Source organism: Bemisia tabaci, chromosome 2 (genome assembly GCF_918797505.1).
Source record: "Bemisia tabaci chromosome 2, PGI_BMITA_v3".
Lineage (NCBI taxonomy): Eukaryota > Metazoa > Arthropoda > Insecta > Hemiptera > Aleyrodidae > Bemisia > Bemisia tabaci.
In genome coordinates, this window is record NC_092794.1 from 50,161,353 (window position 1) to 50,178,598 (window position 17,246).

Sequence of the window (17,246 nt, forward strand, 5' to 3'; positions counted from 1 at the left end):
GATGACCAGAAATTGTTCCCTCTCGTTGGCTAGGGGGGAGGGGGGGGGGGGCGACGACGACACTCAGTTACTACGCGGAAGGGCGGGTAAACAAACCGGTGAGATGTGCTCACTGGCTTCGGGCTAACCGATCGGCAAATAACGCGCGAAATCGATCCTGCATCTGAGCAAAGAGGGACCGAGGGTCGAGGATTGCGGCTGTCGTTCTGTTTGCTTAGGGCTAATGTATCGTGACCTCCGCGACGTCATTTCATCAGTCTCCAGATGACGTCACATATCGATCATAACCTTTCCTGAGGAACATCACTTGCTGAACACGTAAAAAGGAAATATTGACGTCCCGCTGTTTCTCATAATCACGGATACTGGAACGAATTTAACCAGCGGAATCAGCACTGGACAAAGTCTCTTTTTTCCAACATCCTCCCCCCCGACTATTTAAAAATTTGACAAGAAAAATACACTTGATTCAATCGGATGTTCGCTTTAATCAAGAGAAAATCTGCTTAAATTATGAGGCTTTGTTCTCGATTCAAACGAAAATCCGGTTGAATCAAACACTGGAAAAAAACACATTGAATCTAGAGTCCAGACTCTTGAAAACATTGACAAGAAAAAATACTCTTGATTCAATCGGATTTTTGCTTGAGTCAAAACGAAATCCGCTTAAATTAAGACGCTTGGTTCTTGATTTAAGCTAGATTCTGATTGAATCCAGAGTACTTTTTCTTGTCGATGTTTTTAAGAGTCTGGACTCTAGATCCAAAGTGTTTTTTTCCAGTGAACGTAATTTTTCTTGTTAAATTTTTAATAAAGATTCTCGACTCTGGATCCAAGAGACTTTTTGTTTCGGAAACCGTAAATGAAACAACAGGCTGATTAGTGAAATTGATAGAACAAGCGATGGACAAAGAAAGCAGACAGAAAATGGAGCGATCCACCTGAGCTGTAATGAAGAAGAACGCAAGAACACCCTATGAGTATTCGCATACTTCTCTCCTCCGGTTTTTAAAACGCCTTCAAATAAGGATGATACTCCGCAACACGCCGAAGTTCAAATAGTCGTATCATAGAGACTTGCTTCCGAGGTAAGGAGTGCGCAAATGGAATTGCGTTGACCAGTACGTAAGAGAAAGTTTCGGATGACGAGGGGTCTGCGGTCTGATTATTGAAATTGATGGATAAAGCTATGGACAAAGGGAAAATGAAGCGATCCGTTAGAAGAAACTAGTGAATGCGTTGGAAAAAGGAAGAAGTAACATACTGACTGACGACAACCCGCGAAGGACCTTATCGTTTTAGTCTATCATTCTCTCCTGGAGTCTGTAAGAAACACCCCTCCCAACTGAGGTGATCGCTCAATTTTCCTTTCGACTTCTTTGTCTATCGCTTTGTCTATATATCCCATTAATAACTCGGAGACTTCACCTGATTTCTGGTCATATTTTATGCTTTTATCAGAAAACTAAGCAACGTTTGAAAACTAAGGGAAAGTTCTGAGACGTTATGCTGTTCAGTTTTCTTTTAAGGAAATAAAACATATCGACGGTGAAACTACCAAACCACGTATCTCGTTTGCGGTGTTTAAAAATCTACGCTCGCATTTTATTTTTATGAAGTCGACCAAATCAATATCATTCCTTGAAATTTTCACAGGATTTTCTCCGCACAAAGAGGAAAAATCACAGAAATTTTCAAGACTAGACGTTAAGTAGTTTTTCATTTAAAAAATAAAGTATGACAGGAAGTCTGCGACGTCGCAAACCGAGATACGTGGTTTGGTAGTTTCACCGTCGATATGCGGAAGTTAGCCCATATAGAGTACAGTTAGATTGATACAGGGTTTTCCATCCATTTAGATGAGACTGCTGTCATGGCAGATGTAAAGTTTGAAAGTAATGAACGCAAAACATTAGAGTTACTAAAAATGTGCAAATTAGCAATTTTTTACCAACAATTTTTAGGAGCAGGGAAGAAATTTATCGATGTAATTATTTGCAATGTAATTATTGCAAATGGTACCATTTGCCAGGCTAAGGAAAAACGCTACACAAGCATTTAAATGTTGCTAAATTTCTCCGATGAATTTCGAGTGATAAGAAAAAAAATTAATATTTTTCCGAGAGATTTTCAAAAGCGCAAGGAAAATTATGAGCCAAACCCTCAAAAAAATTGGGAGGAAAAACTCTGGTACCTAATATGAAAAAACAATTCGTATAACGCTCTGAAAAAAATTTGACAACGTTCGAATGTTCATACGGTGTTTTTCCTAAGGATGTGAGAGCGGATTTTACGGTTCATGGTTTCTATCCGGCCAAACGCTCTTTGAAGAGGCTGGAAAAGGAATTTGAGGACAAGAACGCGAGAAGGTTGCCGAGTTTGCTTTTGTCCCAGGGCTTAGGAAGAACACCTTATCAAAGTTTAAATGTTGCCAAAGTTATCTGGAATGGGTATTTATAAATTCAGGGAAATTTATCTTACTTTTCCTCGAAGTTTTCACACACACGCCTGAAAAAATCATAACGAAATTTCTCTTTACATTTCACGCAGGTAAAGTATTTCCCAGTCTTCCAGAAAATCCGTACTTCAAGGAATAAAATTCGGCAATGTTCGAGTATCAATGCGGCGTTTGTCTTGACGAAGCGAAACGGCAACCCTGTAACCGGACGCAACATAGCGTGAATGGCGACATTAGCGTCGAGGCAAGCGCACTTGGGCGGTGCTGAAAGCGGTCTGCAGGAGTGCTTAGCAGGAACCTCGTAAGTGCACATGATTTAGATGGGAGATACGAGGTTCTGGCTCAGCGCGGCGGAGGTGGCGTCGCTTCCCGCACTTGCCCCGTCTATTCGAGCGGCAACGTTTTATTTCTAAATTTGATGGTGCAATTAATCTCGTGTTATACTGCACCGAGCACAGGCTAGACCTGAAGCCGTCCGTACCCACGACGGTTGCCATTTTACCGTGATATTCATTATTTTCCTTGCGGCGCGGATCAGTGCATTCGGGCTGAAAACTATTAACAATGACGCTTTGGTTAAACTCGGGATTCAGCTACAGCCGTTCATCGCAAAAACGCCGTAAACGCCGGTGTACATTTTTTGGAAACAATGTATCATAACGCAAAAACTTGTGTACCTTGCACGGAGAAAAAAACTTCGTGCGTGGGACCCGAAGTTAAGGTCTTATGGATCTCTGAAGTTTTCGGATTGAGCAACTGAACACTTTAGGTCCAGCTGCTGAGGTTTGGATCACACATCTAAAACTTCAGTTCTTACATACTTCGGTTTTCACGACCGAAAAACTTCGGTTCTCACATCTGAAGTACTTCAGATGTAAGAACTGAAGTTTCAGATGTGTGATCCGACCGAACCTCAGCAGCTGGACCTAAAGTGTTCAGATGCTCAATCCGAAAACTTCAGAGATCTATAATACCTAAACTTCGGATCCCACGCACGAAGTTTTTTTCTCCGTGTGGGGCAATGTTTTTACAGAATTCTTTCGCAAATTCTATCAAGAACTTTACTTTAAAATTTGAGGTGCATGGTGGATAAAACAGTTTTTATTTTATAAAGTGTTACGTTCCGAAAACTGAAGCAAAATCTTGATGGATTTACTGCGTTCTTGCTTAGCACGGCAGTCTACTACAGGGTGTCAACTAAGATAAAGTACTTCATCATCAGAAAAATTCAGTGCTCTTGCAAGGACTTCATGCAACGGAATTCAAAATTTACAGAAACAATCGCGTGACACAAGATGACACAACAATAGGGATAAATTGGACGGAATTCTTATAGATGAACCCTAGACTTCGCAATCGAGAAGTTTTGGAGTGCCTCGTGCACGAAGTTCCATGGTCATCGTGTGTTACTTAAAAATTACAGGAAATGATGTTTTCACTATGAAAATTTAGTTTCTATAAATGGCAACCACGCAATTTTTGTAGATCTTTATTGAACGCAGGTTTCAACGATGTAACTATTTCGGTCCTCTTCTTGTTAGTTGGGTGCGGAGTGCGGGTTGGAAAGGCAACTAAACTAACTCCCAGGAGCGCGTACAGTATCACACAAAAATGAAGGCACTCACGGGCGGCCAGCGACAGCGATGCTCAGTACTCGTGCATTCAATTAACTCATATCAGTTCACATACTGCACTGAAAAATTACTCATGATTGATCGATTCACTGATCATTAATACTGATTTGTTTAGGAGTGATTAAAAAATGTAAACACTCATTTAATGATAATTTTATTGATTATTGGTCATTATTTATTGATCATTATATTTTGTTACTCTGATTAAAAGTTTTTTCTCAAAATTTAGGATAAATTCAACGTCCTAAGATTGTATTATACTGTAGAAAGGCTAATTTTTTAAGATTATGAAATAGGCGCTATATGGTGCAGAGTTAATCCCTCAAGGATTTGATGAATTCAACTATTTTTCCCTCCTCACCTCGAGATACTGGACCTCGTTCTATCACAAATGCTTTTTAGTTATGCGTTTTTACGTCTTTGTTTGAAAAGGGAGTGACTCAACCCAACTTTCCACTTTCCCGACTTCTAAAGGTTATCCATGCCTTTCCTGACTGCTGCATGCAATTTTCTATTCGTCGAGTGATATTCGTTTTGCGAAAATCGTAATAATGAGGCCCTAGAACAGTTTTATCTCTAAATACAAAAAATTCCTCAACTTATCAACAAAAAAGAATTCCTTACTAATGTTTGCAAAGTTCCGTAACTTGTCGAAGTTTTCAAGGTGTTACCCATATATCACACCGAATTTTCTACTCGTCGAGCAATCTTCATTTCTCCACAATTCTAATACAGATACCGGTGAGCTTTTATCTCGTTGAATACAAATTTTACCAGACCTCCAGCACATTTCCATAACTTTTCCATAAAAAAAAATTCGCGACTAATTTGGCAAAATTTCCTGATTGATCAAGGTTTTTCCTATCTGCCACGTCCAATTTGAAACTCTCAGACTGATGTTCATTTTGCAAATATAACAAAGAGGCCGGTGAGCGGGCATCTCTCTAAATACAAAAATTACCCAACCACCAGGAGAATCCCTTAAATTTTCAACGGGAAAAAAAACCCTGACTAACTTTAACAAAATTCCCTGCCTTTTCGAGGTTTCCCAAGTGTTCCCGTTTGTCACACCCTCTTTCGTGTTCTGTGTTTCTTGTCAATGTTTTTAGGAGTCTGGACTCTTGATCGAAGCTACTACTTTTTTGGCGTCTTGTGTCACGCGATTGTCTCCGTAAACGAATTCCGTTGCATGAAGTCGCTGCAAAAGCCTTGAACTTTTCTGATGATGGAGTACTTTGTTTTTTGGGACAGCACGAAAAAGTGCTGCATTTTTGACTATCTTAGTTGACACCCTGTAGTAGACTGCCGTGCTAAGCAAGAACGCAGTAAATCCATCAAGATTTTCCCTCGGTTTTTGGAACGTAACACTTCATAAAATGAAAACTGTTTAACCCATGCACCTCAAATTTTAAAGTAAAGTTCTCGATAGTATTTGCGAAAGAATTCTGTAAAAACAGTGCCCCAAGGTACAGAAGTTTTTGTGCTATGATACATTGTTTCCAAAAAATGTACAACACTGGAAAAAACACATTGGATCGAGAGTCTAGACTCTTAAAAACATCGACAAGAAAAAGCACTCTTGATTCAATCAGAATTTAGCTTAAATCAAGAACCAATCCTCTTAATTTAAGCGGATTTCGTTTTGATTCAAGCAAAAATCCGATTGAATCAAGAGTATTTTTTCTTGACAATGTTTTCAAGAGTCTGGACACTAGATCCAAGAGAATTTTTTTTTTTTCAAAGGAGCATTTTTCTAGTTAAAAACTCCAGTATGATAAATAGTCTGCAACGTCGCAAACAGCCCTGGAAAAGAAGTCTCTCGGATTCGAGTCTAGACCCTAAAAATAGATAAGAAAATAATTCTTGATACAATTTGTTTTTTTCTCCAGTGCAATGTTCAACTCGTCGGACCTGCTCACATCCCGAAGATCGCAATGAAGCGGCCGGCGCGCGGTGGGCGTGTTGAATCATCCAGGATCAATGTTGAGCGGGACGTTTAAGGTGGCAAGGAACAAGGAGGAAATTAGGGTCAACAAGGGGAAGAGCTCGCGGGGCGGGGCGGGGAGGGGCGCTGTGGAAGTTTTGAGAATTGAATTTGAGGCTCGGAAACGATGTCGCTAATACGAGCGCTCTGCCCTCGCAGATCCTATCGGGGCTCGCTGACTCCCTCGCAGACACGGAACAAGATCACACGCCCAAGCCCGACGGATCTTAGCGGGGTTCTGCCGGACGGACTCCCATATGACAACCCTGATTTTCCGAATTTGAATCGTCTCGGACCGCCCCCAGCGCACAGCGCGACAAACGCTAGCCCCGTTTCGAACAACCGCGTACAAGCACTTACACCAAAGGACACTCGCGATGGAGTCAGGTGTAGAGGAGTGTACAGGGGGAGTGCGGACATGTCGCAATATGAAGCTCTTGGGGCCCAAAACGACAGCAAATTGTCCGACATGAGAAATGCCTCTGCCGAAGAGAGAATATGGGATGTATTCAGTGTTCGAAACTCACCCTAAGAATTTTAGGAGCCATGTGGCCCATCAAGCTCAATTTTTAGGGGTCATTGAGGATTTTTTAGGCGCCAAATTGACTTTTTGCCTATATATCACGGCCCATTTTGTGAAAAGTCAGGCGCAAGATGTTTAAGTTACACAGAACTAGTAGCTGTAACTTGTAACTTTCGAAAAATCGCACCAAACAGAAAAATTAGAATTTTTTTTGAGAGGGGGGGGGGGGGGGGCACTTTTTAGGAGCCACGTTTGCGCATGGCCTTCAATTTTTAGGCGCCATGACCGATTTCTTAGACACATTTGGCGCGTTGGCGCCTGTGAGTTTCGAACACTGGATGTATTTCATGGTCGTTCCTTCAACAGCTCCTTTCCTTAGAAGGCCCCGTACGGTTTACATTATGTTTAAGGGATCAAAGATATCCTTACGGCATTATACAGAGAAGACTTTATGCCAACCTTGGCGGCAGTATAAGTAGGAAACATGTGATAAATAACTTACGTCGTCATTCAATCGTACCAATCAGATCTGAGATAAAGCTTACCTGAAACAAGAGGAAAAAATGAAAAAATTAGTTGCGTTGAATGAATTGTTTACTTAAATACCTACGATACATGAGTCAAATAGCGCACATCTGAAGATTCTCTGAGAAATTGGAGGCAGGCGTTTCAAAGAAAATATGAATGGACCACTAGACAAGGTGCAAATTTCAGCATTTTGATACATGTTTCTTAACCGAAATTTCACGTAAATCACCATACGAACAACGAAAATTACCGAAATCACATCCTTACGAAGATATTCAATAATAATTCTTGATGCGTGAATTCAAACCACCCGCTCATGAAAACTCAATGCTCTGCGTGATTCACATCGCGCGCTAAACGTTTATCATGATAGTCTCTGCGATATAAAAATCTGGCAACCTTAATCTTGACGCTTTAGCTCAGCTATTGCAAGTTGTTTATAGTTTGAACAGCACATGGTGGGAAATGAACATCGCTTGATCGAGAAGCTTGCTGAAACAGTTGAAGTGCACGATTTGACTCACGTAGAGCTTTGAGTTTCTTGTGAGCGGGCAGTTCAAACTCCTCGTAACCAATGTGAAATATAAACGTTAATATCTTTGTTAGGAGTTGATTTCGGTAATTTTCGTTGCGCGAATCGTGTTCTACGTGAAATTCTGGTCAAGAAACATGTATTAGAATGCTTAAATTCGTACCTTGTCTATTGGTCCATTTTATGAAAAGAAATTTGAAAAAGTCCCAATGCACCCACGGCATTCTTCCTTAGCACGACAGTCGGTGGTTGGTAACCCCAACAAATATTTATATTTATGGTACTCAGATGGTATGGTATTCAGATGCTACTTGTCCAAAAATGTTAGTCAAACAAATATTGAAAACATGAGCTTGCCATTGAGATCATCTTCATACATACACTGGAAAAAAAACACATTGGATCTAGAGTCCAGACTCCTGAAAACATTGACGAGAAAACGGACTCTTGATTCAATCAGATGTAAGCTTAAATCAGAAGGAAATCCGCTCAAATTAAGAGGCTTGGTTCTTGATTCAAGCAAAAATCCGATTGAATCAAGAGTATTTTTTCTTGTCGATGTTTTCAAGAGTCTGGACTCTAGATCCAATGTGTTTTTTTTCCAGTGCATGAAGAAATATCTCTGTCCTGTGCGTACAGAAAACGTCGTTTTCTGCTCGATTGCCTTGCAATAATTGTTGGCGTTTGCAGACTTTCTCTGATTTCTTCACTTTCCAATTTCCTAACTTTTCCTAGACTTCGCGCCAGAGGAGCGATAAAATACGCGACGAGAATGATCTGAAATCCTCCGTGGCGTGCCCATCGAGCGCTGGCCCCTCGAACTGCGAAACTAACAGCATCTTAGTTCGGCTGAATAGTCTTTCCGTTTCGTAATGGGACCGCGGGGGCGGGCGCGGGCGCGGAGGTGCGAGGGAAAGGGCTCGACGCCCCGGTCCCTGGCCAAGTGTTACCGGGCGGGGGCGCCCGCGCGTGAAAACTGACTCGACTGACCCCAGTCCCTGATTTAATTACCTCAGCCCCCAACCCCCTTCCGGCCCCCGTGATCTTAGCTCTGACCCCACTTATGAATTCCATTTCACAGTCCGCCGAGTCCGGGCATTGTTCCGAGAAATTTTGCCATGGCTAGGTGTCTGCGTTGGGGCCACCCCTGTATACAGGGTAATCCAAACGTCCAGCACCACGTCTATGACTCCTCAGGGTTCTTGACAGTTTTTGGGATGATCCCCTTCAAAAAACTACAAAAATAGTTTCTATCGATCTAAAGGCACTCACAAAAGTTCAAGTCTCTACCTCAATTTTCACAAAAGTTACAGGCATAATGCCCGGTACTGGAGGTGCGGGACTTTTGGATCACTCTGTATTTGGGAGGACCCAAAAATAATTTATTTTGACCTAGGAGCACTCGCAAAATTTCAAGTCTCCACCTCAATTTTGACAAAAATTACAGGGATACTGCCTGGTACTGGAGGTGCGGGACTTTTGGATCACTCTGTATTTGGGAGGACCCCAAAATAATTTCTTTTGACCTAGGAGCACTCGCAAAATTTCAAGTCTCCACCTCAATTTCTACAAAAATTACAGGGATAATGTCTGGTACTGGTGGTGCGGGACTTTTGGATCACTCTGTATTTGGGGGGGGGGGGACCCTAAAATATTTTCTTGTAACCTGGGAGCACTCACAAAATTTCAAGTTTCCACCTCAAATTTTACAATCAGTACAGGGATAATGCCTGGCACTGGTGGTGCGGGACTTTAGGATCACTCTGTCTTCGGGGGGACCCTAAAATATTTTCTTTTGACTTGGGGGCACTCACAAAATTTCAAGTCTCCATCTCAATTTTCATCAGAAGTTAAGTTACAGGAGTGATGCCTGGTGCTGGTGGTGAAGGACTTTTGGATCATCCTGTATTTGGGGGACCCCAAAAGTCGTCTCTTTTGACCAAGGGCACTCACAAAGTGTCATGTCTCCATTTAGATTTTTTTTTAAGGTTACAGTTCGAGGTGCTGGGGGTGCAGGACTTGTGGATCACCCTGTATCCGTATCCTTCGCCGTCCAAGTCCGCACGGGACATTGACCACTTTTGGCGGGATTTTATCTGGAGAAGGGTGCTTTTAAGGGCCATGAAGGTGGGGTGGGGTGACGCGATTATCCTGATCAACGGGAGTCGACTCGACCGAGAGCGCTTCAACTGGGGTTGCGGCTCTTGAGTGACGAAAAAGACCTAAATCGGCTCAAGACCAGTTCCCATGATACTGCCGCATTGCGGAAAACAACACTAGAAAAAAAAACACATTTTATCCAGAGTCCAGACTCCTAGAAACATCGACAAGTAAAAATACTCTTGATTCAATCGGATTTTTGCTAAATCAAAAGGAAATCCGCTCAAATTAAGAGGCTTGGTTCTTGATTTAAGCAAAAATCCGATTGAATCAAGAGTATTTTTTTTGTCGATGTTCTTAAGAGTCTGGACTCTAGATCCGATGTGTTTTTTTTCCAGTGAATAGAAAGCGCATTTCTGTATGGGACATGGTTATCCTACTCTTGTGTGTTTTAAGGCTCATCCCAAAGTGCACTTACACTGAAAAAAACATGTGCTTGCCTCAAGCATGATAATTCATGAATTTGCCGCCAAGAATTATTTCAATCTTGATTTAAGCTGAATTTTTCTTGATACACGGAAACCAAGGCTTGGGTTCAGCAAACAAGTAGTTTACATTAAGCAGCAAAATTCCTGAGTCAAGGAAGAATACTTCTTGGCGGCAAATTCAAGATTTTTTTTTTTTCAGTGCACAGCCCTTTCCCATGGCGCGGAAGAATATGCTCCAATGAGTCTTCAATTGAAATATCAAAGGATCGACCGTCTCGATACTCAAAGAGGAATGGACAAGAGAGCTCAAAGACATTTTGGTGGCCAACTTGTGACAAAAGTTTTGACCCCAGCGGGCCAATTATTCAAATTGATAGACACAGCGATGAACTAAGAAGAGGTTGTTACGAACTTTGTAAGAAAGGAATATGATGGACTAACTGCAGGGTCCATAGCTTAGGGGGTTACTGTTAATCAGTCTACACTGAAGGAAAAAAGAATGGCAAATACTTAAAAGTACTAATGAAGTATGATAAATTTTCTAATACAAAGTTAGATTGTTTGACGAAACCTGACAATATTTTTCGGAAAATTTTGACAGCAATTTTTTTAAAATATTGTTCCGCGAATTTTTCAACGAATTTCTCGAAAAATTCTATCGCAATTTAACCGAACGTATCTGAAAATTTCAATGAAAAGTATTCATAACTCTCCTGTTAGCGTTTTATGAAACTATCTTTATCGGAGGTCAGATCAAACACACAGGCACAATTTCCGTGAAATATATACCAGTCAGTGGAAGAGTATTTTCATTTGCAGACTGACCTTAATGCACCGACATTTAATACCGAGTTATTCATATGAACATGAACACGCATGACTAGTTTTGTTTCTTTGAGGGCAATTTTATTCCCGACTAGTTTGATGCAGTAACAAAAACAGCTTCATCTCTACTCTGGGATTTAATTTGACTATTTTTATGATTTTATGATCAACGAAATCGAGCCCTCTCGAAAAAATACTTCACGAATCATGATTTTTAATCAAATCTTTCATAAGCCAAAAACAATTTGGCGTTTGATGCTGAAAATTGCCACAAATACCTTGCGAATTCTTCCTTTCATACCATCGAGTCCTAAAAATTGTATACGCTTTTTAAATTTCAATTTTTCCTTAAAAAATTGGAGGCCGGCCCCCGCCCCGTTGGCGTGATTTAAAAGATTTCACTGCCCCGTCCGCGGACGGAATACGATTTTCAATTAGTTACCAAATACTTTTTGGTTTATACTTGATCCGCCTAAGAACGGCACAAAAAGTTTATTGGTATTGAAAAATTCAAAATTTGAGACATCACTTGATAATAATATTAAATTCAGTACAAGAGTCCTCATTTTCGTCTATAAAGCATGTGAATGCGATAGTAAGTATTTGAAAAAAATTTTTCTAGAGTCATGACTTCAGAATCATGAAACCTTGTTCCCCGGTAGTTTTTGGGCAATAGTTACCAAATAGTTTTTGGGCAAAATTTGTTGTCAAACCCATTCCAGAGGGTAAGGGATCTGGGAGTTACTCTGCCGTCCAACACTGGAAAAAAAACAATGGATTTAGAGTACAGACTCTTAAAAACATCGACAGGAAAAAATACTCTTGATTCAATCGAATTTTTGCTTAAATCAAGAGCCCAGCCTCTTAATTTGAGCTGATTTCCTTTTGATTTAAGCTTAAATCTGATTGAATCAAGAGTCCTTTTTCTTGTCAATGTTTTCAAGAGTCTGGACTCTAGGTCCAATGTGTTTTTTTTTCCAGTGAAAGTAAAAAGCCGTACCTCCATTCAACACTTATTCAATTTTTTCTATGACAAAATGCTGTTTTACAAAAAAACCCAACAAATATACATCCTAAATTTTTTAAATACAACTCCGCCACATCATTATGAACAAAAAATGAAGTACGTGCTGGAAAAGAGGAAACAATTTTGAGTGGGGTTACGGCGTTTTTGCTCAGTGGCGTGGCGTGAATTGCGATGTAACGATTGTTCTGTCATTTGAACCTATGGTAAAGAATCGATTTTTAAGGTGTTCACTGCGAACACCCTGTTTATCGATCTTTTACCACAGGTTTAAATGGCGTAACAATTGAAGTATCGCAAAGCACGCCACGCCACTGTTTTTGCTGTGGACGGCAGCCGCAGCACTGCGTCCCTAGCCGAGAAACGAGAGAGAGAGAAGAGGAGCATTAAACTGACCAGAACATAAACAGCGAAGGGCATAACTCCGACAGCAACGAGAAGATCCGCCACGGCGAGGCTGACGATGAAGTAGTTGGTGGCCGTCTGCAGGGTCCTCTCCCTGAAGACGCTCAGGATGACGAGCATGTTGCCGAAGAGAGTAATGAAGGGGAACAACATGAGGATAAGCGCCCAGAACTTCTTGGGCTCGTCCCTCCCGTCGGAACCGGTCTCGTTGAACGAGGCGTTGATCGCCCACGAGAGGTTGTCCAGCCCCTCGATCAGAGCCAGCGGCTCGAAGGAACAGTTCACCGAGCACAGGGCGAACCGGACCGTCGTCGTCGTCGTCGACATGTTCGCCGGCATAGCAACAGGTGAGCCTCCGTGCTATGCGGGTTGCCCACCACCCGGGTGCTCTCTGCGACTACCCGCTCGACCTACCCGTGTTGCGGGTTGCCGACCCCCAGCGGCATCCTCCCTGCGGAGTTCTCCTCTCTTCGATAGTCTAGCGAGCACCGGTCGGATATAACATTACGAGGGTGACTAGCACAGGGCAACTCAAGTCTTTCACAGGAAACAACTTCGGTTTGGCACTAGCGCTGAACGACTGTTAGATAAGTTTAATTTCACAATTTCACAGGTCCCATGTCGTTATTACATGCGCAATCGCGCGCTTTGATGCTCGAAATTAAGAAAAGTTTGCACTCGAAAAGTATTACAATTTCTTTCCGTCGCATTGTTTGCTCCACTAGTGCGAGATGTAGGTTCAAAATTGGCGAGGATAGGTTTATTAACTGTTTGAAAATAAAATTATTCTCGGATCAGATAACTGTAACGGTTTGTTGCTGATAATTATTCTTTGAAAAAAAATGGAAAAGAAATCAAGAAGCTCTCTAGTCAGTATGATATGTTGAAAATATTAGGAATTACGAATTTTAAAGACAAAAGCTTGCTTAAAATTCCTACATTGCTTTATTTGACGGAACGGGTTTACTGCTGATGCTCGAAATATTAAAGAGAACCGCTTCGATAGTGCGAATTGGGACTGAATTCTCACTCGTGTGGGAGGTTAAAAGACCAAACGAGCGTGACGCTCACACGGAATACGATTTTCCGCCAGAAAAACCCCAGTTTCACGGTAACTTGGTTCAAAGGAAGGAAAGCTGAGGTGTCGGGAACGCACGAATTCAGAAGAGTCTTCTCTCCGACTGCCTTCATTTGACTGATCCATCGCGCTCGCAAGACTGCTCCTATTTTAAAGTTTCACGGACCAAAGCACACAACACAATTTCGAGATTATGATTTTCTACAGTTTCAGCGCGGCATCGATGAATTAGGGAGTCAATTGCTTCCCTCGCGCGGTTCCTCCGCCGAATTGAGGTAATAACTCGAAGGGTGAAAAAGTTCCTGAGTCACAGGTGCGCTTCCAGTCCTAGAGGCAGGTGTCGGTTTTATGTCCCACAACCGGGATCCCCGGAGAGTTGGGATTCGATTTAACGAGGCGACGATCCGAAAGTCTCGAGACGCCTACATTCCACCGGTTATACAATTTGCACGCCAGGTCGCCCGAATTTGTCCTCGCTCGGCTCACGGAGGAGTTCCCGGACACATTAGATTGCCTCGAACGCCTTAATTTTCGCCAGTTATACAATTTACACTCAACGGCGTTCGAATTTTTATTCGTGCTATTCACTCGTGATTTCCCACGTTGTATTTGAACGCCTTAATATTCGTCAGTTATGCAATTTACGCTCCGCGGCGTTAGGTATTCTGCTGGTGCCCTTCACTAAGAAATTACCGATGGGATTGTACTTTTCTCTTTGTTTTAATTTGCGTTAACTCTTGTTAGTTAGGCAATTTACACTCTTCTAATTGCAGCTGGCGCCGTTCACTCGAGAATTCCCGGTTGTCTCGAAACGCCTTGATTTTCACCGGTTATGCAACTCGCGCTCCGGGGCGTATGAGAAGTTGCTCGTGCTGGAATTTTCGGGGGTAAATCCGGAGCTTCCGGATCCGGAGGAACGAGACACGTAGCTTTCCGACTTTCCGGAGCGGGGATTTCCGGATCGGGTCTCGGAGCGGTTACGAGAGACGTCGAGGGGCGCGACGCGCGGCGACGGCGAGGAGCGTCGAAGGGTACATCCCGCGGACTGAACTCGAGGCGTCGCGACGTGCATTTCGGCGCCGCGACGCCAGGGCGGCTGCGTCCGCCGCGCCGGACCCCGACCGCCCCCGTCCCTGGCACAGCTGATCCGGACGCGCGCGTCGCCCGTCGCGCCGCCCTCCTTATTCTTCAGTAGTTCAGTAGTGGACCCTCCGCTCCCTCTTCCCCGGGACTTCGTTCCCGCTTTATTCCACCTCTGGTCAACCTGTGGGGACTTCCTCCCCCTCCCTCTCTCTTTTAATGCCGCGCCTCTTCCCTCCGAATTTTTCTTGTTGATGTGTTCCCACATTCGCAGAGGGAGAGAAATTTCGATTATTCCGTATCGGCCGAACTATTAGCAGGGTGTCTAGTATTTTTTAATTTTGAAAAATCCTGATAAATTCCTGATTGTTCCTGATATAGTATAAAAAATTCCTGAATTTTTCATTTTGAAAATTCCCGATATTTTCCTAATTTTTCTCGACTCCTGGCACGGTAGGCAAAAAGCAGTAAGACTTTCTCCGCTGAGGAGATTCGCGTAAGAAAAATTCCTGATAAAACGTCCGATTTTTCCGACTTTCCCGATCGGCAAAAATTCCTGATATTTTCCGGATTTTCCTACTGCTATACACCTTGATTAGGTTTGCGTGCACTGAAAATAAACTCCGGCCATGGAAGCCGTACTTACGGGCTAATAGACATGCTGTCCGCGTTCCGGGCTTAGATCCCGAAAGTTCCGGGCGTAGCACCCTGAGCAATCGAAGTTACGGCTCCAGCACCCGGAAGTTTCGGTCTCCGAGCCTGGAATGGACGTTATGTCTATATAACCCGAAACTTTTTTTTCAGGCAAGTGTCATCACTAGGCGAAACATTTTCTCACTTTTAAATCTATTTTTATACTATTTCCCATGTCAGAAAAAAATTATAACAAATACTGCAAAATCAGCTCTTTAGGAACTCTCGGATGAAGCAATAAAAGAATTTGCGTTCAAATTCTCCATTGAAAACTGACCGAAAATACTATCCCGTTCGCGGACGGGGCAGTGAACCTTCAAAGTCACGCCAGCGAGCCGACCACCAATTTCGCTGGGAAAAATCGAAAATTAAACAGCGAAAAAGTATATGGGACTCGATGATATTACAGAAAGAATTTAAAGGGTACTTGTGGTAATTCCCCCAGTAAAACGCAAAGTTTCTTTTTGTTTTGGCGTACAAAAAGATTTGATTAAAAAATCACGATTCCGTCTTATTTCCGGTCGAAGAAAATTTCCGACACAAATGACGTACTCAAAATGCGACAGAAATATAGTATCTAAATAGATCCAGGCTGTTATTGGAAAGTCATTAATTGTCAAATAAAAATCACGAGACAAACATGCCTGACCTATCTGTTCCCTATTTCATACTTTCAGACAAACGCGTCCATTCATTCTCCCGACTAATGAGAGCAATATCTGCAAATGCGAGTTTTAACAGGCGTGTATGCGTGTTGCTTAACTACCTGTTAAACATTTTTATATTCACGAAACCCTCTCTCCGTACACGGTTACACGGTACACAAAAGAGACCGAAAAACTTCTTTTGTCCGTGAATGTTCAGCTCCTCATCAACTGGTGGAAAAAGAGCGAAAGGAAAACTGGATGAATTTCCGGATGAGGAAAAAACTAAACGGAGGTCCATGGGCGTGTGATTATCCATGTGCCCAGTCCGACCCTTCCGCTTCAGTGTTTTTTACTGTCCTCGGTTTTGGAGACTTCATGCCTACGTAATACGCATGTGTACGCCCTATGACTTTGATTGCGCTTGGAGCGATGAATTTTAAAAAAAATTTCAGCTGAAGTAAAAGCAATGGTTGTTCTGGGAGACGAAAGGGACCCGAAAATCACGCTAAGCCTACTGGAGGTGATTCGATGGACACCATATTTTGTGGCAGAACGGCATGCGATATATCGCATCAATTGGTTCCATTTTATCAGCTACTCGTCATTTACGAGGGCTGTCCCAAAAGAAACCGGACTTTTGTCATAGAAGGCGAACCGAGCGTCGTAATGAAGTTTTCTTGGGCTTGTTTGAAAGCTGATAAGCTACTGGAGATGCTTGTTTTTACAGAATGCAAAAATTCGTCTTGGTAAGGAAACTACACGCTTTGGAGTAAAGGAAAGTCAAACTCGAGTTGCGATTTTTGTCTTTATTTCAAGAAAAATTTGGATACAACTTAAAAATAAACCCAGGTTTTAAGTTAAAAACTTCGTTGCTCTCTTATTCAAATGCTTAAAAATAAGGAAATTAACATTTTAAGCAGATTACCAAGTCATCACCTATCCCCTTCAAAATACTCGCCAGTTTTGTTGATGCATTTTTGCCACCGTTTCTTCAATTGGAAGGAAAACTGTTGGAGATCCTCAGGTTTGAATGATCGCAATTCCTTCAAGGTGTTCTCTTGAATTTCCGGAACGGTTTGAAAACGTCGACCTTTCCAGGTAGATTTAAGTCGCGGAAATAAGAAAAAATTACACGAAGCCAGGTCAGGTGAATAAGGGGGATGAGGGAGGACACTCATGGCATTCTTTGCACAAAATTCGCGAATTTGGAGGGATGCATGGGCAGGTGCATTATCGTGATGCAGAAA

General features: G+C 42.3%; 1 protein-coding gene across 1 annotated transcript in view; it reads right to left on the bottom strand.

Annotated features, from left to right (window-relative positions):
- The window catches only part of Dop2R (dopamine D2-like receptor), a 521,385-nt gene extending 506,742 nt beyond the window's left edge, over window positions 1-14,643 (bottom strand). The window contains exon 1 of the mRNA XM_019061710.2: window positions 12,493-14,643. Coding sequence (XP_018917255.1) covers window positions 12,493-12,840 — 348 coding nt within the window. The 5' untranslated portion in view covers window positions 12,841-14,643. The remainder of the gene's footprint in view (window positions 1-12,492) is intronic.
- Window positions 14,644-17,246: the final 2,603 nt, after the last annotated feature.